This window comes from Rhincodon typus, chromosome 30 (assembly GCF_021869965.1).
Source record: "Rhincodon typus isolate 14 chromosome 30, sRhiTyp1.1, whole genome shotgun sequence".
In the NCBI taxonomy this organism is placed as follows: Eukaryota; Metazoa; Chordata; class Chondrichthyes; order Orectolobiformes; family Rhincodontidae; genus Rhincodon; species Rhincodon typus.
The window spans coordinates 33,215,588-33,240,861 of NC_063361.1; the positions used below are offsets into that span (position 1 = coordinate 33,215,588).

Here is a 25,274-nt window from a genome sequence, read left to right on the forward strand (position 1 = left end):
ATAAACTCACCAACTCCTACTGCTACCTCATTCACACCTCCTCAAATGCTTCTTGTAAGTACTCTATTCTCCCAGTCTCTCCATCTGTGTTGCATCTCTTCCCATGGTGCTACCTTCCACATTGGTGGTTACAATACTTCTTCCTTTATCAGTGCAGGCTTGGTGGGCCAACGGGCCTGCTTGGTGGGGCAAGGTCCTCAATCGTGTCTGACCCATTTCACACATTTCTGCCTTCATCTCTTTCCCTCCCTCCCAGGGCTTTAACAGAGTTCCTGTTTCCATGATTTGCACTTCAACAGAATCCATATTCAAAGGTCATCCTCTGCTATTTTGGCTACCTCAAAGCTCATTTTCCCTTCACCTCCCATCAGCATTCTGAAGGGGCCAATCTCTCCATGGCACCTTGGTCCACTCCTCTATCACCCTAAACACATTATCCCCTTTCTGACACCTTCTCATGCAATTGCAGCTGGTACTACACTTGTCTTTTCCATCGTCCATCTTCACTGTCCAAGGCTCCAAACACTCGTTCCAGGTAAATCAGATCAATTCATTCTACTATACTCACTGCTCACACTGCAGTCTCTTTTACATTAAAGAGGCCAAACAGAGACTAGGTGACTGCTTTGCAGAAAACCTACACTGAGACAAGCAAGGTAACAAGCAAGACCTTGACCTTCTGGTCACTTGGTATTTCAACATGCCATCTTGCTCATACTTATATTTATTTGTGTCCTACGTCTGCTGCAGTGTTCCTGTAAAGCCAATGGCAAGCTGAAAGAATAGAACCTCTTATTTTGTTTACACATTTTACAGTCTTCTGGATTCAACATTTAGTTGAGCAACTTCAGACAATGAACTTCAACCTCCTAGCTCCATTCCACGTGTCTGGTTTTCATGGTTCTGCTTTCACAAGAGCTGACCTATTTTTTGGCTCAGGGCAATCTCCCTGTTAATAGCAATCTCCCTGCCAACCATTCCCTTTGCCATCTGTGATCTCTAATCACCTTTAATCTTCCCTTATCTTCTGTTCCTTGCGCCTCCCTACATTTTACCACAGTAAAAAAACTAATTATTTTTTGCACCTCTCTCTTCAGTTCTTCAGAAGTGTCATCCCAGATTTAAAATGTTAACTGTTTCTCTCTCCACAGATGCTGATTTTCTACAACACATTCTCTTTTATTTCTGAAAGCAAATAAACATTTTCTAAAATGTAATTAACACAACATTTTCAATCTATCATTCCATTCATCATTTCTTATACATACCTATATATGGAATTGAGGCCAAGGAATCTTCTGATGATTTTGCATCCCTTCTTACCAGCTTTCCATTTGTTTGCTCCAAAGATGCATTTTCAGATTTGTCAGCTGGAATCAAATTTGCAGGTGGCAGTTCTGGTGAATCCACAGCTACCATGTAGGCTGGGTGCCTGACAGGATGTGGTATCCTACGCCCTGTAGGAGGTTTTTGCCTTAAAATTACAGCTTCGTTAATTTGTGATGTTTCCTGTTCCTTCTGTGCAATCTCCTGAGGAATACCACTGATACATTCAGAGATTTTGGATGTTCCTGGCTTTGCAACAGCAAATAGTTGGATCTCATGTTGAGGCACTGCACCCTTGTTTGAGTTCCTGTCTGATGGTTTTTGATACAAACCATCCTGCCGATCATGATTGGTCAGTCTTTGGTCATGAACCACGGGAACGTCAATTCTCTGTACTTGACAGGGTGCACAACGATCAACCTTAGGTGCACGAGCAGTCAAAGCAGAACCAAACACTGCCCTATTTGAAAGATGAGATGTTTTGTTTTGAGAAATACTGACAGGCAGATGATCTACAGGCACAGCATCTATCCTCTTTACGGAATGAGCGTTACCAGTTGTGTTCCTGCATTGTTGCTGAGGAGGAATAGACACTCTAGAGTTACTACTATTGTAATACGCATTCATTTTGCTCGAGGTCTGTTGGGATAAATTCTTCTGGCCATGCATTGCAGTATTTCCTGATGAATGGCCTGCTGGTCTATACTGTTGCCAAAAGATTTGTTCTTGTCTGCCAGACATGGAAATCCCATCATTTGTTGCTCCAGTCCTTGAATGTGTCCATAACAACCTATCCCTAGCTGCTGTAAAGGAATCGCATGTTAAATTCTCTAAAGATTTGTCACATTTCCCCAAATAATCTTCTGATCGAGTCCGCAAACTCCATGATTCATTCATGGGGGAAAGTAGAGTGTCCTGGGAAGCACTGTGAGGCCAATGTTTGTGCAATGAAGTCTCCTCAAGTCTGTCCTGGGAGAAACTTCTGTATTTTGGGGGCATAGCAGAGTAACAGCGATCTTCAGAGGAGCTTCGACGTGGTAATTGTGTTGATCGCCAACTGGGCAGGTTATATTGTTGTTTGGTTGTCTTCGGGCTGCCAAGTTGCTCCCATGACTTCTTAATGTCAGAATTAAAATAGTCATTTTTCATTTTGCCCTCAGAACTGATGTAACTCCTCTGATCAATGTTATTCTTTAGAGCTGAATAAATGCTGTGGTTTGAAGCTAGTGGAAAAGGAAAATCTTTGGGATGTCCCCCATACCTATCTTGCACAGTCATAATGGAACCATGTTTATTGCTCATTGGGCCCTGTGTAATTGAGCTACCATGGGCTGCATTTGAAGAGGTGGAAATAGGTATTCCACTCAACAGGACTGATTTCTGCTTCATCCCATACTGTAACTCCTCCACATGATGCATATGACTTGAATGAGCTATTCCAATCTCAGCCAAAATATCTGACGATCGTGCTTTCGCCCTTCCTTCGCACCATATGCTACTAGTTGTGGTAACACTGTCGGGAGGTGAGGATGGGTTGGAGTAGAATCCCCTGTCAGAACCTGAGCCAGTGTTGTAAATCCTATTGTCGATCTGTCGGCCTCGTGAAGACTCTGTCCATAAAGGCTCTGCAGTTTGGGTCATGGCCAAATGTCGAGGATAACATATAGGCGGAGGCTCTGGTATGTGCTGAGCACTACCAGAATATGGATCATTGCCTTTCAGATAAGCATCTTGCGAGTAGGCCTGTAAAATTGAACAAAACAAACATGAACATTCTTAAAGAAATTACTGATTACATAACTGCTAACAGGTAATCCCAGATTCTCTGCAAATTGAAGATTTGACAGCCAATATCTTCAAATACAGTTAGTTAGCTAACTGGAAGTAAAGTTAATTTTCAACACTTCAGCATGTTGTATTAATCATGTTAGCAGATAAGCTATTGTGCAAAAACTTTCCAAATTCTGTATTTGTGTTAGCCATTCCATATCTCTACCATTCAGCATAGCAGAACAAATTCCCAAGACAGTCATACCAAAATAGATTCAGATTCCACAGCAATTCTACAATTTTATTTTCAGTTCTTAGGAAAGGCAAACACATATACAAAGGATTTCACTATGTCTTTTCACTGTTGCTGATTGACCTTCTGCCTAACACTTGACATTTTTCTTTTATTTGACTTTGACTTCCATGAATTGAAAATTTCACTCAAAGAGGTAAGAAACAGCAATTACTATTAGTTACACACAAACCTATTGGAAACATTGAATAACCTACTGATCACTAGATTGCAATAGGAAAACAACGTTCACACTTTATTTTCATGCAAATTGAGTTAAAGAAATAAATACCATAAAGTCTTTTGGAATCCATTTTATCAGAATATTTACTATTTACTGAGTTTCTATTAATGCTTAAGATCACTCATTCTATCGGTTTTCCCAAACTTCGTCTCCAATCCATCTTAACCATTGTAATAAGTAAGTATAGCAGAATAGAAACAGCACACGTATCATCAATACTGTGTGTGTCTTAAGCACATGAAAAGATGGAAACATCACCATAAATGTGCTAATGACTCCATGGTAAATATTACCTGTTATTTTGCAAAACGTATGGTATTCTTCATTCATTGGCTCTGTAACAGTTAGTAACAAATTACAGCTCAGAGTAATAGGGTTCTTTAGTTCTAGGACGAGCCACTTAGTTGAGAAGAGGGTGGAGCAGAAACCTATGATAGCAAAGAGATGAGATGGAAAGGACTGGCTCAGGTTAAAGACCATCTCAGGTGATCTCACCTCACAGGTATCTACTGTCAAATGAGCATGGGAAGGTATTGATGCTGAAGTCAGGCAGAAGTACACAGCTTGCTCGCCTGCCCTCCCAACTGAAGGAGGCTGCATAGAAGCAAGAATGAAGAGAAAACAATGGGAAACAATTAAAGAATGCCCTGAAAAGATTTAAATTTCCCTAGGGTAGTTAACAGTAAGAAGTGGCAAGACAAAAGTAGGAGTCTATAATGCTTTATTAGCAAAAGGAAAATAAGTTAATGTTAAGCTATCGGAAAGACATATTCACAATTTTAACAGAGAAGCAATCTCCAACAAATCAGAGAAAGCATGAATTTATAATTGGTATACAATAGAGCATTCTTCTTCCTCGAGAACTCTAGTGACACCATTACAGAACTTGACTGAATTTAAAAATTAAAAATATACAAGTAGAACAGCTCAATAACATTGCAGGAATATGCATGATCCCTATGTGCTTATGAATTAAAGAATTCATACAGTGTGGAAACAGGCCATTTAGCCCATCAAGTCCACACCAACCCTCTGAACAGCATCCCACCCAGATCCAGCACCCCCATCCTATCCGTCTAACCCAGCATTTACCATGCGATTCACCTAGCCTGTACATCTTCAGACTGTGGGAGGAAACTGAAGCACCTACAGGAAACCCACACAGACAGTCGCCTAAGGCTGGAACTGAATCCGGGTCCCTGGCGCTGTGAGGCAGCAACACTAACCACTGGGCCACCGTGCTACCCCTTATGTTTCTTCATATATAGCTTCAGTAATTTCTTCAAACCTTTTGCCCACATAATAGCCTTCAAGAGTGCACGTTTGAAATAATTCCCTCAACAATGTCAGGATGACTTATTGTTAAATGTTTACACATATATTTTCATGTACAATAAAACTAACAGAAATGGGTAACAAAACAGATGTTGCTAGAAAGTGGGTCTTATTTAATAATATCAACTAACAGAAATTGTGTTCTGTAATGTTTTCCATTTATTAGCCATGTTCAAAACAAATCAAAAATAACAAAGAAACACTGAAATGTAGTATGGCATTATGCCAGCCCAGTTCATGCCATATCAGCACGTACAGGTTGTGATTTCAGAATGACTCAGTCAAAACAAGAAGGATCAAACAAATTTGAAGAAAATTTGAAGTTTATTTACATAGATGTCTATATATAACTCTAGATTTACATCAACATGGCTAACTCTTCATTCCTCTTGGGAGAAATTAGGAGAGGGCAATGACTCCTAGCTTCACCAATGATACTCACTTCCACTGAAAAATAAAAATATAAAATGGTTGCCAGGTGCTGGACTGTACACTTACATGTCTTGCACCCAAATTTAATCAAAATCTAAAATTTTGTTTGAATTTAAGGACAATGATGACTGTACAACCTATCAGCTTTACAGAATGAAGCACATCAAATCATCAGAAAAGTAAAAAGTGTAACATATCCCTTCAAAGCAAACCAAAGAATTGCAAATGCTGGAAATCAGAAACAAAAACAGAACTTGCTAGAAAAGCTCAGCAGCTCTGGCAGCATCTGTGGAGAGAAAGCAGAATTAACATCTCGGTTTCAGTGACCTAAAGAAGGGTGACTGGAACCAAAACATTAACTCTGCTTTCTCTCCATATATGGTGCCACACCTGCTGAGTTTTTCCAGCAATTTCTATTTTTGTTTATAATATATCCCTCAGTCACTTCCACTGGCAAAGTGAAGTATAAACATGTTATGTCTTTAACACAAGTTTTCTGTCATTTACTATGGCCATTTTATCTTTCAAATAAACACTTTTTTAAATGAACAGACAGATTTCATACCTGAAAAGAAGAACACTTTGTACTGCATGTAAAACTTCTGTTGTGTTACAAAACCACTGTGGCGTAACTGCAGAGTTTTTTTTGTTGGAAACTCTGCAAGTTTGAAGTAAACTTGAGATCCTTGATCCTAAACGTGTGATCCACTCTCATCCCCAATAATTGAACTGGGTAGTTTTCCACACAAAGGTATCAAGAGTCTTATTAACTCAACCACTTCTACCCTGGCATTTTGTGGCAGCTCAAGAGTAGGAGTTTAAAAATCGGTTTATATAATTTCTTCATATTTAGCAAAGACTTCATACAAATGTAAAGGGTTAAAAAGAAACCACTATTACTGATGAATTATGTTATGTGTACTGTGAAGTACAGAAATATGCAATATGCAAAGCAAAATATTTTCCTTTCAGCTATTCTGAGTTATATTATTTTTAAAAATTAGTCAAACTGTAGATACTCAAAATAAAACATTAGCAATATTTTTCGAAGAATTAAATCAGAAGTACACTAACGTATACTTACTAAAGAAATCCTATTTTATAAATGACATGCTGAATTTAAATATGCTATGTAAAGTAGTAAATTTTTGTACAATACATCCACATCATCTGAAATATGTATACATAACATGCTCAGTGAAACAATTTTTCATGTATAAACCAATTTCTTCAGGTTTTTCTCCAAACACTCTCCTTTTGATGATAATCCCTTCCAGGGTTCTTGTTGACAGCTCTCCTGAAGCGGCAGTTAATAAGTACTTGAAAACAGCAAGCAAAGACAAACTTTCTGATTTTTCTTCCCTCTGTGACAGAGCCTCAGCTGCCAAACGTATCTTCCAATAGCACAGGTAGGTTTGCAAACCTGCTGCAAAACCAGCAGACCACCTACTGAACCCCAACACATGGAGGAAGAATGGAAGAGATACAATCACCCAGCCGTTCTAAAGTACATTAAAAAAAACCTGTAGCCATCTTGTAATTTTGCTTTGATAAAATCAAAATTAGACTTTGATCATTTATGAGAGCATTGTAAATAGAAAAGACATGGTAGCAAAATAATATCACTGAAATTTTCATTACCGTGTTTAACTTCCCTTCATTTCAAGTAAAATTTTCCAGTGAGATAATTCTCCTTAACTGAACTAGCTCTTAGAAAACCACCTCCACTTTGGTTTCGCAATTTAGCATGCAGAGAAGTTCTTGTGTTAAGTGCAAATCGTCTAGTACTGTGAACAGGCCAGCAGCAGTTTTCCTAATGATTCGTCTATCAGAGTCTTCCTGCGACACTTCAGTGATGTCAGAGCTGGGTAATTTTGCCTATATCCATATACGCACTTTGTTGGCAGTTCACCTAAGACCACAGGAATGTAGCTACACCCAGACTTGGCCAGGGAAACAGAGATTAATTTGGAAAGAATGGCTGAAGACTTCAAAAAGTGTAGTAGCACTGCAAAAGTCAACATGAAGTTTTTACACTGTACAGGGGCAAGTTTCCATTTAATTTGCTCCTTTTGACCACTAATTTTCTGAGAATGCAATTCCTGAGTAAGGCAACATATTTCCATTTTAAACATACTAAAATTTCTTTTTAAAATGACAAGCTTCTAAACAGTTTGGAACATAACTTTCCTCCAACATGTTTTTTGGTGATCACAAACTTTTACCTCTAAGTGAATATCTGTTAAATATTACAGAAAGCCCGGCAGTCTGAAGTATTAAAAGTTTGCAATTTTATTAATAAACAGAAGTGAGATTAAAATAAGATTACGAGATGGTGTACTACAAATGACATCAATGGGTACTAATCTTTATGGCATTGATGTGTCCAGGGAGTTCTCATTTCTTGAGTGCATTAGATAATATTATAGTGACTTCACCGCAACATTCCAGTAACAGTACTACTGGATCCCTCTTACATTCCCCACAATTCAATAATTTCAAACTTGTTCTTATACACTTTTCCACCCTGACACATTCTTTGATTCAATGAGTGGTCAAAAATCTACTGATTATTGTCTTGGATATACTCATTGACTGAGCATCTGTAGCCACCTAGGATCAGAATTCCAAAAACTCTCAACCCTCTCAGCAAAAGAAATTCTCATCCCTGTCCCAAATGATCAAACTTTAGTTCTAGACTCTACAGCCAAGGAAAAACAAACTCAAGTTATCCTGTCAGGCCGTCCAAGAATTTTATATTTTTCAATCACCCCTTAGTTTGCTAAACCTCAAAGAATATATTCCCATTCTGCCTGACCATTCCTCCTGGGGTAGCCTTCTCAGCCCAGGTATCAATTTGCTAAATATTTACTGCAACACTCTAAAGCAATTATATTCCCCATGGATAGTGAAACCAAAGTTTTACATAGCACAGCACTCCAGGGACAGAGTCAAAACATCCTGTACAATTGTAGCAAGGGCTTCTTACACTCCAATATGCCAACACCCTTGCAATAACACCTACTAGAACATCTGCCTTCTTAACCGGCACCTGCATGTTGACTTTGTGATTCATGTACAATACCCAAAGTACTCAGAAGTATTTGCAAATCTGACCTTTTCAAAAAAAAAATCTACTTTTCTATCGTCTCACCAAACTCTATAATTTCTAACTTTCCCATATTTTAATCCTTAGGCACCTTCCAGTCCAATCAATGAACTAGTCTTTATCCTTTTACGGTCCCTTTATGCAAGCAAATCTAAACATAATAACTAAGGAGATGGAGTGTGAGTTAATGATATACTAGAAATAGTTGATGTCCAAAGAATGATTCTTGTGGTACTCCATCAGTTACATGTCCCTAATTTCAGTCTAACAGCCAAACTTAAATCCAGGCAAATATATTACCTCGGTTTCATGCACTCCAACCTTGATTAACAAATTCTTATTGACACCTTTTTGAAAGCCTTCTGAAAATGCTAATATAGCACATCTGTTGGTTTACACTTATCTACCTTCATAGTCACATCATCAAAACCTCCAGCAGATTTGTCAAACATAACCCCGACTAACAAATTGAATAAAAAGAATGTCATTTTATTTCAAAATTTTCTCTTCCTTTTTGATCCATTCAGCTTTTATAGTATTCATCTATTTTTCCCTTGCTCCTTATTTGTGGACTGTCTGCAAGATTATGCTTACCAAGACAAAAAAGCTGAGCTACTCATAACTCTTGCATCTTCAATAATTCAAATAGGAAATTCTGGAAATAGCAGTTCAGACAGCATCTGAGCTAAAAATAAGCAGTGGTAACAGGCTTTAACTGGATAGGGGTCCCAGTGGCTGCCTTTTGACTGGCAGCACCAGTAAAATAGGCATTTTGGTCCTGGTGCTCAATGGCTCAGGATGCCAAATCTCATGGGGCAGGCAGGCAGTTCTTACTCTTATCAGGAACTTGTAGGATTGAATTTCCAGGTGCCATATTTAAAAGGCATCCCAGACAGCACTCTACTCTCTGCAAGCAAGGAGCATCACTCAACCTGTGTCAATTGCCTCTGCCCATTCTTGGAAATGTCTGAGATGAGACTGAAAGTGACCTGAGTTCAGCAATGCCTCACTGACTGTTCAGGAAAAGCAATGATTTTCACATGGGACGGCAACAGGAGACGATCCGAATGACTAAGTCAGTCCATATGGTGGTAGCACTGCAGATCAGTGCCAATGAACAGCAAGACAACCCGGCTCAAGTGTCAAATGAGGATGAATAATCTGCCGCCCTCAATCACAGTATGTGCCACTCAATGCAAAGACACACTTATACAGTCATGAAACATTGTAGGTTTGTGACTGAAGAGGGCTGCCACACAGGCAGTTGAGTGACAGACATCTCCATCAGATGCTTCACGTATACTGAGCATATGCCACTTCACTGTAGTGACTAATGTTGCACTACTGCATAAAATTGGTAGCAGCTCCCACACATGTGCCAGGGTTCACAGTAAAAACACATAATTAACTGGAACACTCAGCAGGTAAGACATCATCTCTGATCTTTCGCCACAACTCGGAGAACTTGGACATCTGACAGATTTTCAGAAAATGGTTGATTGGGACAAGACCACAACCACAAAAGGTGGCTTCAATCCTAAAAGCTCAGAGATATCTTGGTGACATAGAAAATACAATGTTAAGCTTAATTTGTTCACCAGCTTTAACTGTGCAGGTGCCTCATACCAAATTCTTTTTATAAATAAAGCACACACTGAACAGCTCTGGGAACTAGCTTCAGATTCTGAAGCTATCACTTCTGGGAAAGTGCCCATGGACACTTGTCTCCCAATGCTTCTCTACATCCACAGGAGAAGATTGTGTTCAAGTGTGAACATGCCCACCTGGGGCAGGAAGGTATGGCTGACCTCAGGATATTCACTCCCTTTGCAAAAAAAATCTGCACAGCTGACAGAGAAGCAACGGACCTAGCCTGTCCTGAACGCGAGTTTGGACTGGTACAGCTATCTAGTAAGAATGCCTCCACTCTGATACACTTAACTGCATATGAAGCAGCAATGTCTTAAACATATCTCGTGTAAAGGTGATGGCTTGCCACACTAAGAAACCATTATGTTCTTCTATGCAATCCCAGACTCCAACTCCAGGAGAGAAGAAAGTGCCCTGTCTGCCAGGCCCATGTCCACCAGCATTTCCAATACTACCAATAAGACGGAAGAGTAGGAACTGTCAGAAGATGCACTAGCAAGGCATTCCTCTTCATCCTTCGCCAGTACAGCACCTTGCACCTGAGTGAGTAATCTATCCAGAGTAGGTGCAGAGTCACATGTTAACACGGTGCTGATATGACCCCGCAACTAGCAAACAAAGTCTGGGCTGAAGTCTTTGATACTTGGAGGAGTGCTGGAGAACTGGCCTCTGCTGAGCCCACTAGAGATGATGAGGCTCTTGTCATGAATTACTGGGGTAATTCATGCTAGAAATCAAGCCCCACTATTTCTGGAATCATCACAAAAGTTACTGATTTTAAAATAAGAACACACCATTTCTCAATTTACCAGATTTTCAGACCCATGTTGATGGAAAGGAAGCACAAAATTTCTGTACTTAACAAAAATTATTATTTATTCCAAGTAATTAGACACTATCTACAGGTAAATAAACTGTCAGCATATAATAATACACACACATAAAAGAGAAAGGGGAGACAGGTTATGTGCAGAAGAAAACTGGAAGTTTAGTGGTTTCTATACATGTGTTGCGGAGATGATTGTGATGATTCTCACGCTGGTCACAGCATTGCTTTTCAGACATCTTTTTTCACATGCTTCTACTGGTTCACAGGAGATACAAGGTGCCTGATTCACTTCTAAAAGGCTATCAGTTAAAAGTCACCACTGACAAAGCAAACTGGTTTTCTTCAGGTTTTGACTATAAAGCACAGAGAGACAGCTCTTCGGCTGGTGGAGATCAAAACACTTCTCTATCTTGTTCCCAGCCCCACGCTGGTGAATTATCTGAGAACCAATCACATAGCTGTTGGTAGGCCAAAGGTTTTTGTTACTTATAACTGGTCACTAGTCCACTAACCAACCAATTTTTTGATGCCACCTAGCTAGATCTGTACACAGAACCCCTTGCCTCCAATTCATCTCAAACAGTTCAATTACTACTTGTTCAAATTCTGTTTACATAATGCTCGCCTTGAGTGTCAGGTTACTTGCTTTTCAAAACATGCAACAATCCTTTGTAATACTGGTTTCAAAACAATTATTGTTTAATTATTGTTTAAAAGGCAATAAAAAGACACAGTCTTTAAACTCTAGACTAGACCATAAATGAGCTGAAGGAGATGGATTAGCAAACAGGGAAACATCTGGAAGAGCTGCCAGAGATTATGTGCAGAGATAGTAGGAACTGCCGATGCTGGAGAATCTGAGATAACAAGGTGTAGAGCTGGATGAACACAGCAGGCCAAGCAGCATCAGAGGAGCAGGAAAGCTGATGTTTCGGGTCTGGACCCTTTTATCAGAGATTATGCGCAGACTATTGTGAAGGTGGAGAAGTCAGGCAAAATTCTGCCTGACGTTGCCTCTTTAGGGTACTAGCACTTGGCTGGATGTTGTCTCTTTGGGACACTGGCACATGGCTGCTGCCATGAACAGCCAGGTCCAGCAGAACAATCAGTATCTTCTAGATATACACAGGGATCTTCACTCCAACACTCGAGCCATGGATGTATTCATTCAAATGGTAAGGTGAGAAGGGGCTGAAGGCTTTTGACCTCTCTCTCCAAGCAGAAATTCCCACAGGAGATGAGGGAAATATCACTGAACACCAACAATGAAGAGGAGCAACAGCAGGCATCTAAGAAATGGCATACCAGGACATTCCAGACATGCCCTGCCTATAAGCTTCTCTTTGTCAGTTACCCCATTGCCTCCATAACGCACTTGTATCTGTGTAGGAGGCCCCATGCAGTCTGAAGCCCTCTAGACCATAAGAATACTTCAACCAAAACCACATGAGGCAAGCCAGACAAGTAGCCAGCAGACTTGCTCAAGTCCAGCTGCGGGTGTCAGGATATCACAAATATGTAGCAACCAGAGAAAAAAAGATTAAAGATCAAATAAATCACTTTGGATGCATGGGTATTAGTGTTCTATAGAATGACGTACTGCACAAAAATGTAACACTTTAAATTACATTAACTTGTAGTGATTCTATATGGGGAAATCTCAAAGTCTTCTATAGGCACATAAATTGGGGGGGAGGGGGCGATGGCCTAGTGGGATTATCGTTGGACTGTTAATCCAGACCCCAGGTAATGTTCTAGGGATCCTGGTTAAAATCCCGCCACATCAGATGGCGGAATACACATTCAATAAAAAATTCAGAATTAAGAATCTAATGAAGGCCACAAATTGATTTTTGATTGTCAGAAAAGTTGATCTGGTTCACTGATGCCCTTTAGGGAGGAAAACCATCCTTACCCAATCTGCCTACACTTGACTCCAGACTTAAAACAATGTGGTTGACTCTTAACTGCCCTCTAGGTAATTACGGAAAGCAACAAATGTTGGCCAAGCCACTGACTCCCTCATCCCACGAACGAATAAAAATAAATAGTAAAAGTAATTAATGGTAAAAGGACTAAGGCCACTCAGGAACCTGAAAGCAGATTTACACAAGGATGCAGGGAGAGATGTTAAATGCATCTGTCTTAATCTATGAGGCAGATTCAGACCATGGTAACAGAGAAGTAAACTCGATCACAAAATGGGTTTAAAATTGATAAGATTGTCATTGACAGTACTGCATAAGCTGTCAGTACTTAAAGTTGATAAGGTACCAGAAATGGATGCGATGCAGCCAAGGATATTGAAGGCAGTGAGAATAGAAATTGCTCAGAAAGCTGGTGCAAACACAATGTGCTGAATGGCCTTATTCTGCACTATAACAATCCTGTGACTTTGTGAAGCACCTTCTTAACATTCAACGTTTCAATGAGATCACATCTCAGCAGAGAACATAGACAACTTCACTTAGTCTCTCATCACATAACAGTTTCAACCCAGGGAACAATCAGCCTCCAGTGAAGCGTATCCTTCCTTAAAAATCAAGGCCAACAGTGCATACAGTGCTCTAAGTGTGGTCTCACCAAAGCCCTGCACAATTGCAGCAAGACTTCTTTTACAAGTGGATTGGAGTATAAGAATAAAGAACACTGACACATCATTTGCTTTCCTAATTGCTTGAAATACCTGCAAGCAAGCTTGCATTTTAAGATGCAAAACTAACTAAAACAGAGTATACCACCAAACTGTCACATAACTTGAAATATTAGTTAAAAAGAGATTCAGAAATTCCTTAGAACATAGAACAGTACAGTGCAGTACAGGCCCTTCGGCCCACGATGTTGTGCCGGACTTTTACCCTAAACCTAAGGTCTATGTAACCTCCACCCCTACCTTATAATTATCATCCATATGCCTAATAGCCGCTTAAATGCCCCTAATGAGGCTCCACTACCCTCTCCAGCAATGCATTCCACGCCCCCACCACTCTCTGAGTAAAGAACCTACCTCTGACATCTCCCCTATATCTACCTCCACTCACTTTAAAACTATGCCCCCTCATAATAGCTACCTCCACCCTAGAAAGAAGTCTCTGACTGTCCACTCTATCTATACCTCTGATCATTTTGTACACCTCTATCAAGTCACCTCTCAGCCTTCATCGTTCTAAAGAGAAAAGCCCTAGCTCTCTCAACCTTTCCTCGTAAGACCTTCCCTCCATCATCCTGGTAAATCTTCCCTGCACCTTTTCCAACGCTTCCACATATTTCCTGTAATGGGGCGACCAGAACTGGACACAATACTCCAGATGTGGCCGAACCAGGGTTTTGTATAGCTGGAGCATAACTTCACGGCTCTTGAACTCAATCCCTCTATTAATGAAAGCTAACACACCATATGCCTTCTTAACAACTCTATCCACCTCGGTGGCAGCTTTCAGGGAACTGTGGACATGAACCCCAAGATCCCTCTGCTCCTCCACACTGCCAAGAATCTTTCCGTTAACCCTGCATTCTGCTTTCAAATTTGTCCTTCCAAAATGAATCACCTCACACTTTTCAGGGTTAAACTCCATCTGCCACTTCTCAGCCCAGGTCTGCATCCTATCTATATCCCTTTGTAAGCTAGAACAGCCCTCCGTACTATCCACAACTCGACTCACCTTCGTATCATCCGCAAACTTACGAATCCACCCTTCCACTGCGACATCCAAATCACTTACAAAAATCACAAATAGAAGAGGACCCAGAACAGATCCTTGTGGTACACCACTCATAACTGAGCACCATGTTGAATATTTTCCATCCACTACCACCCTTTGTCTTCTAAGGGTCAGCCAATTCTGAATCCAATCTGCCACATTTCCCTCTATCCAATGCCTCCTTACTTTCTGCATGAGCCTACCATGGGGAACCTTATCAAGCGCCTTACTTAAATCCATGTATACCACATCCACTGCTCCACCTTCATCCATGTGTTTGGTCACCTCTTCAAAGAATTTAATAAGGTTTGTGAGGCATGATCTACCCCTCACAAATCCATGCTGACTATCACGAATCAAACTGTGCCTATCCAAGTGATCATAAATCCTATCTCTCAGAGCCCTTTCCAATACTTTGCCCACCACTGAAGTAAGACTAACTGGCCTGTAATTTCCGGGTTTATTCCTATTCCCTATTTTGAACAAGGGAATGACGTTTGCCACTCTCCAATCTTCCGGCTCTATACCCTTGGACAGTGAGGACGAAAAGATCATCGCCAAAGGCCCTGCGATCTCTTCCCTCGCTTCCCATAGAATCCTTGGATAAATCCCATCAGGCCTGGGGGACTTATCTACCTTCAAGTTCCTCAAAATTCCTAGTACATCTTCCTTACTAGCACCCACCTCCTCTAGCCTACCAGCCTATTTCACACTGTCTTCCCCTACAAATAGGTCCCTCTCAGTTGTGAATACCGAAGAAAAGTAATCATTAAGGACCTCTCCTATCTCTTTAGGCTCCGTGCACAAATTCCCTTTACAATCCTTGATCGGCCCTACCCTTTCTCTGGTCATTCTCTTATGTCTCACGTACGTGTAAAAAGCCTTGGGGTTTTCCTTGATCCTATCTGCCAAGGTTTTCTCATGCCCCCTTATAGCTCTCCTAAGCCCTTTCTTCAGTTCCTTCCTGGCTAACTTGTATCCCTCTAGAACCTGTTCCGATCCTTGTTTCCTAAACCTTATATAAGCATCCTTCTTCCTCTTAACTAGTCGTTCAACTTCTCGAGAACCAAGGCTCCCTCACTCGACCGCATCTTCCCTGCCTGCTAGGGACAAACATATCGAGCACACACAGTATGCATTCCTTAAACAATCTCCACATTTCTATAATGCTCTTCCCTGACAGCATCTGTTCCCATTTCATGTTACCCAGTTCTTGCCTAACAGAATTATAACTACCCTTCCCCCAATTATAGACCTTACCCTGCTGTATGTACCTATCCCTTCCCATGACTATCGTAAAAGTAACAGAGTTATGATGGCTACTGCCAAAATGCTCTCCTACCAACAGGTCTAACACTTGGCCCGGTTCATTGCCAAGCACCAAATCCAAAGTCAACTGCACCTCCCAGTCGCGAACCATTTCAACTCCCCCTCCCATTCCTCAGATGACATGTCCATCCTGGGCCTCCTGCAGTGCCACAACGATGCCACCCGAAGGTTGCAGGAACAGCAACTCATATTCCGCTTGGGAACCCTGCAGCCCAATGGTATCAATGTGAATTTCACAAGCTTCAAAATCTCCCCTCCCCCTACCGATTCCCAAAACCAGTCCAGCTCGTCCCTGCCTCCCTAACCTGTTCTTCCTCCCACCTATCCCCTCCTCCCACCTCAAGCCGCACCCCCATCTCCTACCTACTAACCTCATCCCGCCCCCTTGACCTGTCTGTCCTCCCTGGACTGACCTATCCCCTCCCTAACTCCCCACCTACACTCACCTTTACTGGCTCCATCCCCGCCTCTTCGACCTGTTTGTTTCCTCTCCACCTATCCTCTCCTCTATCCATCTTCTATCTGCCTCCCACTCTCTCCCTATTAATTTCAGAAACCCCTTCCCCTCCCCCTTTTCTGATGAAGGGTCTAGGCCTGAAACGTCAGCCTTTCTGCTCCTATGATGCTGCTTGGCCTGCTGTGTTCATCTCTGTGTTGTCTCTGGCCTCTCCTCGTGTCGGTTGATCCACATACTGTGTCAGGAATCCCTCCTGAACGCACTGGACAAAATCCGCTCCATCTAAATTATTACAACTAAAAAGTTTCCAGTCAATATTTGGAAAGTTGAAGTTACCCATGACCACAACCCTGTGACTTCTGCACCCTTCCAGTATCTGCCTCCCAATCTGCTCCTCCACTTCTCTGCAACTATTAGGGGGTCTGTAAAAAGCCCCCAACAAAGTGACTGCTCCTTTCTTGTTCCTGACCTCAACCCAAACTGACTCTATAGACATATCATTCTCGAACTGCCTTTCAGTAGCTGCTATACTCGCCCTGACTAGCAATGCCATTCCCTTGCCTCTTTTACCTATTTCTTTTAAAGCATCTAAATCCCAGAACTTCTTGTATGATCTTTACAATAATTTCAATGGACTACGGCAAACCAATTTTACATCTCATCCAGATAGCTGTATTTTATTTTAATTGTAATTGGCAAACACCAACAGTATTCCTGCCGTAAACTTAAAACTGGAGATCAAGATAGCCTTTGTTTCACTTAAGGAGTCAGAACTTATGAATATTAACTGATTGTACACAAGGAAAAAAGAAAAAAGCTTCATAACTTACCACCTGCAAAATGTCTTCATCTTTGGGCATTACTGAAAGTTCCAACACATCCTCACTAAATACAGAGGAGAGAAAAAAATATGGTTCACAAAATCTAAACAATGGCATAGATTGATACCTTTTATATTTGAATCTGTAGATCTGTCATAAAAATTAAATTATTGAGATATAGGACTCCTAAAAAGGAAAACATAACAATAACACAAATAAATTATTTACTGCTAACAATGATATCCCTAGAAAGAACTAGTAAAAACAATTGACAATATACCAATTAGCTGCCCAAAAGTAACAGTCTAATATTTGTCGAGGGATGGGATTGGGATAATGTGAAAAGCACAGTTGAGATAATCAAACATTCCACAAGCAATAGGACTGCTAATGCAATAACATTCTGAGTTACCAGTTGCCGAAATGAGAGACTGGCACGCACAAAGCACACCAAATCTGGTTCACTATTAGGAAGGCTGCTGAGGACCTGCATGCAAACTGTGTATTAGATTTATCAAGAATTCCAAGAACACTGAAATCAGGATTATTCACCAAAGTGCAATTGCAGCAGCCGTTATGTGAATATTAAAAGCAGAGAGGAAAGGCCCTTCTTAACTGCATGAAAGTATCTCCTGTTGATTGCCAATTGTATTACATTAAGAAGTTTGCAGACATTGCCGCAATAGATTCTGGGTGAATGTAGCTGCATGGCAGTGACTGCTAATATAGTGAAAATCAAATATTTTAATATGTTAACTTACCTGTTCTGAATTAGGGATATTACTTGAGAATACGTTTTGCCAATTACACTTTCTGCATTCACCTTCACAATACGATCACCTCCAAAAAAGAAATATTGATTTCAAACAGTGAACTTTAAAACTTTGAAGATATCATTTCCTTTAACCAAGCAGAAAATTGTATGCAAGATAAGTTCAAAAGAAACAGTATGAAATTAAGTTCAAAAAAGTGCATTAACTATTATAAAGGCTGTTTTATTTGTAAAGTTTCAGACATATTCTATAACACATGCGCAGTTATATCCCCCTAAAAACAACATTATTCAGATAGAGTCACAGAGTCTTACAGCACAGAAACAGATCCTTCGGTCCAACTCACCCGCGCAGGTGAGACATCTCAATCTGACCTAATCCCAACTGCCAGCATTTGACTCATATTGCTCTAAACTCTTCCTATTCATGTACCCATCCAGATGCCTTTTAAATGTTGTAATCGTACCAGCCTCCACCACTTCCTCTAGCAGCTCTTTCCAAACACACGCCACCATTTGCGTGAAAAAGTTACCCCTCATGTCCTTTCTTGAATCTTTCCCCTCTCGCCTTAAACCTACGTCCTCTGGTTTTGGACTCCCCTCCCCTGGGCAAAAGAACTTGGCTATTCACCCTATCCATGCCCTTCATGATTTTATAAACCTCTATATGGTCACCCCTCAACCCCTGACGCTCCAGGGAAAAAAGCTGCAGCCTATTCAGCTTGTCCCTGTAGATCAAATCCTCTAGTCCTTGCAACATCCTTGTAAATCTTTTCTGCACCCCCTCAAGTTTAACCACATCCCTCATACGGAAGGACGACCACAATTGTACACAGTATTCCTAAAGCGGCCTCACCAATGTTCTGTACAGCCGCAACATGACATCCCAACTCCTATACTGAACGAATGCATTAGAATCTTTTAATATCCGAAGAAGTTACTCCATGAAATATACAAATATACAATGGGTGGAATCTTATAGGGGCCTGAACGATGATTCATTGCAGAATTGCATGAGAATTCCAGTGAGGCCTGGAGAGCAATTCGCTGCATACTTTATGCAGCTGCTAAGTAGTGAAGCAAGTTTCTTGTTAGTCTGTGGTGAATTACCAAGTAAGAGGTATTATAGCTTGTTAAACATCCTATTAGTTAAACATCCAACTCACCTCATTAATATTCAGCTTGTATGTATATCTGCACAAATTAGTGTCAATATGGCAGTATCATGCATCAATATCTAACTAAATGTGTCAAACAAACTAGATGTTGAGAATTCTTGATGTGGAAGTGAGAACGGTTATTTGGCAACTTTAGCTTGTTGCTGACTGCAAGGAACCTCCATGTTGTTCCGCACTAACCTGTATCTCAGGGCATGATCCACAGGCCAAAGGTACCCCTCATCCATGGATACTGGCATCCAACAATTGCCCACCCCTCATGACCGTAATGTTATCTCTCAGATCCACTTACAGAATGCTTAGGAAGCACAGTTTTGTGTTGCAAGGTGCACTAGCAACTAGCATTGAAAGGTTGCTGCAAAGACTTTGTGAGCAGGACAGGGCACTCAGTGCATGGATTGAACCAGGCTGCATCTCAAGGCTCCTCACTGCTCTCTTATTGCTCACTCAGTGTCTATCTGTATGCTCATAGCATCCATGCCTTGCCATGTGTACCATGCTAGTTAGCATGATGAGGCTTTAGCCAGAGCCAAAAGCCACCTGTACTGCCATATTGTCACTCATTTGTGCAGATATACATACAAGCTGCTTCTAATGCTGGTCAGCTGGGACTTGTCTCGGGAGGGGCGGGTGATCCTCTTTATCCACAGCACACCGAAATAGCAATCTAATACTGACAGCATGTGCAAACCGTAAGCCCGGCAAACCGTCTGCACATTTATTCAACCAACAGGCCATGTCGGAAAGTAAGTGGGGGCCAATCCACAGTACAAGGGGAGGCTTGTCTGTAAGACAGACCAAAGGTTTGGTGACGGTTAGTCATCTGTTTAGGACAGCATGTACAGAGTATGTGAGGCTTAGGAGAGCATGTAGAGAGTAGGTAGAAAGCAGGTACAGTGATGAGTGGGCATTCAAGGTATATGGAGGCAAGTGGAACAGTATTGGAGGACATTGTAGGGAAATGCTTATTGGCAGTAGCTACTACTATGGTCTACACAGGGAAATGCAGAAATCCATTGTGAGCATCATTAGGGTGCAATATCAGGGTTTTGGGAGCAGAACGGATAGTTGCAGACAAAGTTCAATGTCATGGATATTCACAAGGGGGTGAGGGGAAATAGGCTATCAGGGTAGTACAAGGTAAAAGGGAACGCCGAGGGTCTGAGAGGCGGATGATGGTGCTGATGGTGTTCACCATGAACTGCGTTCCTTGATATCGCTGCTGTTCTCTAGATGTGAAATGTGACTGGAAAATGACTGGGATAACATCCAGGTTGAATGAAATCAGTGACAATTTGATCGGCAGAAACATGAGATCCACATCTGAAAGATGTTAGGACACTGAATGGGCAAATACATGAAGCAGGCATTCAAGATACATTTAACTCGTAATCCCTTCATTATCACTTGCAATGTACGCAGAGTGAACATGCCAGAAACTAGGCAGAAACTGGCTGCCACCCACTTCCAATAGATAGGAGCCGAGAATAAAAGCTCATTTTGAAATTGTAAGACTCCTCACTTGTACGGGATGGTCTCCTACTGGACAATAAGAAGATAAGGATCTATAGTGGACACGGGGGAAAAGAGTAGCTGCAAACTGGAGAGGGTGATTAGATGGGATGTAGTTAAAGGTCAGGTAAACTGTGTGCGCGGTGGTTAAACAGCAACTAGTGAGAGAGAATTGGGGTTGTATTTTCAAGCGAGTGTCCGTCACATCAGCTAAGTACTGTGAGCAGCCTGACATTGCATCTGCTCTGTTATTTTGTTGCCAGTGAAGGGCAGCTTTGGTCAACCAACTCTCGACTTGGTGCACAGTGGACTTTCAAAGATGGCATAGGTGCTAGAGATGCTGGTCATTGTGGGGGTATCTGCTGATTGAGAGTTGCCCCAGGAATGGTGGTTGGTAAGAAAGGGATAGAATTGGATGTGAGGGAAACCATAGGGGTAGTATAGGAGTTAATGAAGTGTGTTTTGTAAGATCTGGTGGGAAATTTTGCTGGATCTCACGGTGAGAATCCCTTCAAAAAACTCACTACAACTTGCATTTCACCAAACAAACCTAAGATTCAGCCCAAGAGTTCTACTGCAGACAAAGATAATACTTCAAACTCTTCTGATGACATAGCCTACAATTTGTAGTGTGAAACTGAAATAACTGCAGAGAGTCCTGTATCCCGTCACCAAGTCATCCTTTATTTACCATGCACAGTACATGGGCTTTTGCCAGTCACCACATAGCCAGTCCCTTAAATGAGGAGACACTCTGAATCTCATGCTTATATGTCAGTGAGGGCTCCCTGATTGGCCTGGATTAACAACCCTAATCAAAGATCTCAGTCAATGAGATCCACCTGGCCCTCACTCCAATCACTACACAAATATTACATTAAAGAAACATCAAACCGTTCTAAAACGCATCAATTGTTTTACCTCTCCCTTCCTCCCACACCCACATACATATTTCAATGATTGGAGCCATAGAAAATTAGAGACCAGACATTTCATTTCTATTGCCAACTTGCAAGTGGAGAAACATGTGCACCGTACATAAAACTGATAAATTATAGTTGTAATGGAATTGCAGATGTGCTATTTTTAGAAAACACAAATAGAGCAACTCTGAAATACTGGAATCACTGAATTGCATACATAAATGATAAATATCAGGTAGTTATTAAGATGAAACGCAATCCAAGAATAATTGCCCCCAAAAAGAAAGCATCCATAGTGGGGTCATTTAGGTCCAGATCTGCTTCAAACTGTCTTCCATGGCTGTATGCAGTCTGTGTTGTCAACAATTTGCAGCCATCCACCTGACATGCTATAGTCATTTGGGTAGAACTACGCAGGAGGATGAGAACAGGCACAGGCAGATGGGAGGCAGGCGCAAGGGTTAATAGATGATTTTTGTATGTAACATGGAATTATTTCATTTCTAAATTTGATTTAGAATGTTTACATTGTAGCTTTTATTTTTTCTTTGTGATCAAGTGGAATCTCTGAAGTTTAATTATTGAAAGGAGGCATAGACTGCTGGTTACTGAAAAATTACCGTTGCAATTATCGGTACCACACTCATCTGAGGTCTTCATTGATACTCTAGCTAGAAAGGATCTGTTTAGGTAGCCTCCTCCACTCCCCCTTCCTAGGAGCACCTGCTACTCAGTTCCATTCATTATAACTGGTGGCAACAACACCCTCATGATGGTGACAGATTGTGCAGCATGCAGCAGACCACCACAAGTCTCGATGTCTGCGCTGTTGTGTACTGCAAGGTTCCTCTAAACAGTTCTCACAGCTGAATCATCCACCTTGTACTCAGCAGATAGCCACCTTTTGTAGTTTTACATTAGCGCAAATGCATTGGCACAACAGAATGCTGCTGAGTTGAGGCACCACTGCAGCTGTGAACATTTGCATTGGTCTACCTAATACTTTATCCAAGGACTAGCTGGGCAGTGCAACAGTGGAATTCTGGCTCCGTATAGAACAGAGATGACTCCAGGTGGTGGTGTTTCCATCTAACTGCTGCCCTTACCCTTCTTGGTGGTAGAGTTGCAGCTTTAGAAGGTAATGTCAAAGGAGGATTAAAGAGTTGCCGCAGTGCATCTTTTAGACAGAAATGCAGTGGTGTGAAGTGTTTTGCAAGGTGCCAAAGTACGCAGCTGATTCTTGGAAGAGGTTAAAAGTGAAGGAGTTCAAGGTTATAAGAACAAACAACTACTGGCTGGTATGTGGACAGGTGGTGACAGTATCAAGGACACAGAAGTCCAAAGAGAAGCAGGCTCCTGCTACACTGGGTTTTGGTCTCCTTCAGGGAGCTCCTTTTTTGGCAGTAGATCCTATATAGGAAGTTTGGTCTCCAGATCCTCCCCACACTTTGCTTCTCTGCCCTGTACTCATGATGCCAGGACTCCTCCCTTACTGCAGAGGGGTGTTACCCTTCAAAGCTGGATCCAAAATTTGAGAGTTTTATCCCCATTGCCAGCAGTACCTTGCTTGTGATTAACTGATTGTCAATTTGCCTTACGCAGTTTGCATTCTGCTCCACCCCTTGTGTAATGGCAGAGAATGACAATGCCCAAGAGCTTGCACCTTACCAGCTATGCAATGCCAAGGGCCCCCGTTTCTCTAGGGCTGAGTATCCCACTATACTGTTAAAACACTGTGCCTCCAAGGGATTTTCTTCAGGTTGATACAACTGATTTCCCACTCTGTACTCATCTCTTTTCAACCAATTTTCCCTAAATAACTTTTGTACCCTGTACTCCCCTGCTTCTTGATTGGTTCCACAATGATCTGCAATGAAGCCAACAGATTTGATGGACCTCTGACTAAAGCCTTGAAGCATTGTGTCCCTACCCGACATACCAATGTCCATGAGCTTTTCATGGCCTGCTGGAAACAGAGTAGGATTTCACAGCATCTCTGTGATGGTGTTGTCTTCACCTTGTACAAAAGTAAATAAGAAAAAAATCAGACTGCTCCAACCACCTTGAGTTACTCTCCATTCTATTGTTGGGAAGATCCTGGCTAGAATATTTCTGAACAGACATGTGTCTACCATTGTGAAAGAAAACTTCTGTGAGCCAATGTGGTTTCAGAGCCAACAAATGCACCAGAGCCACTGCATTTGCACTCAAGACAAATAAAAGTGTTTACAGCAAAGCAAAGGCCTGAACATCACTTTCATGGGCCTCATCAAGGCTTTGGACACTGAGGAGAAGTGGACTTGGGAGAATTCTTGAAAATGTGTTTCATGGCCATGATGAAGCAATTTCATAAAAATCAGTACAATCAAGTTGAGCATGACAGAGACCTCTCTACTCCCTTCCAAACTTCCAAAGGCATGAAGCAGGGATGTGTTTTGGCCTTGACCTTATTCACTATTGTTTTCAGCGTAATGCTGCAGCAGGCAATAGGAGACATTAAGCAGAGTTTACATACTCTTTTGGAGTGATAGAGGTCTTTTCAGCCTCTGATATCTTCAGGTTCAATGACACAGGAAAAACTCATTCATTAACTTCTTTTCACTGATGACTGCACCACAGTCAGACTAGCAAAGAGTAACAACTCGATTTCAACAACACAATTCAGATTAAAAGTTAGTTTAAAGAAAACAGAAATCTTGCATCAGCCTGCAACACAAGTAAAATATAGAACACCATAGACAAAGCATTGCCATCAAGGGAACCAAGCTGAATGTTATCAAGCAGTTTGGAGGATGTTATCTTGTTTGACGCCACTATAGACAAGGAAGCAAACAACAGGCTTTTTAAAACTCCTTTGACAGAATCTGCAAACAAGTGTAGAGCAAACTGCAGCCTTACAGTACAGGCCAAACGCAAAGCTACAAAAGCCAAAGTCCTCACTACTTTTCTGTACGGTGCTGAGTTATGGGTCATGTACCACAACCATATATATGCCTTCTACAGTGCTTGCATCAGCACCAACTCCACAGCAACAAGATCCACGGCCAGGACTGCATCACAAACAATGAAACAGTCAACATCACCACCCTCAAGGCAACCCTTCTGCAAAGCATCAGCAGGTAACACTGCCCGGATGGACAACTGTCACCTCCCAAGACCAATTTGAAAGGCACAAACAGATCAGATGGCACTCCCTTAAGCAGTCTCACTCTGTTTGCCACATCAACCATCACTAGTCAGAAGCACAGGCCACAGATTGTAACGCCTGGAGATACTACTTTGGGAGTTTAATAGGCACCTTTGAGACTGAGCAAAGAACCAGCATGAAAGAGAAAAGGAGGTGAGGGCTAGATCCAGTTGGGCCCAGCAATGACCACACTTCACTTACACCCATTGCAGGAGAATCTGCCAGTCATGGATATGCTTGATGAGCCACCAGACGGCCTGCAACTGATGAGTTCAATCTTCCCAAATATCTTTGTCTGCAAAGAAATGCCAAGAGAGACAAATTGGCTTTCCAAGTATCTTAATGGGCCTTAACCAGGATCAGGTGAAGATCATAACCATGCAATTGCCCTGCCTTGGTTAATATGG

General features: G+C 41.5%; 1 protein-coding gene across 3 annotated transcripts in view; it reads right to left on the reverse strand.

The window, feature by feature from the left end:
• The window catches only part of arhgap23a (Rho GTPase activating protein 23a), a 306,389-nt gene that overhangs the window by 134,070 nt on the left and 147,045 nt on the right, over nucleotides 1-25,274 (reverse strand). For 2 of the 3 annotated variants that reach the window (XM_048614508.1, XM_048614509.1), the window contains exons 6-8: nucleotides 18,057-18,135; nucleotides 17,305-17,359; nucleotides 1,269-3,069 (exon numbers count right to left, since the gene is read on the reverse strand). In XM_048614508.1, coding sequence (XP_048470465.1) covers nucleotides 1,269-3,069; nucleotides 17,305-17,359; nucleotides 18,057-18,135 — 1,935 coding nt within the window. Of the gene's footprint in view, nucleotides 1-1,268; nucleotides 3,070-7,040; nucleotides 7,211-17,304; nucleotides 17,360-18,056; nucleotides 18,136-25,274 lie in introns of those variants that run through there. The other variant, XM_048614510.1, reaches the window with a different exon arrangement.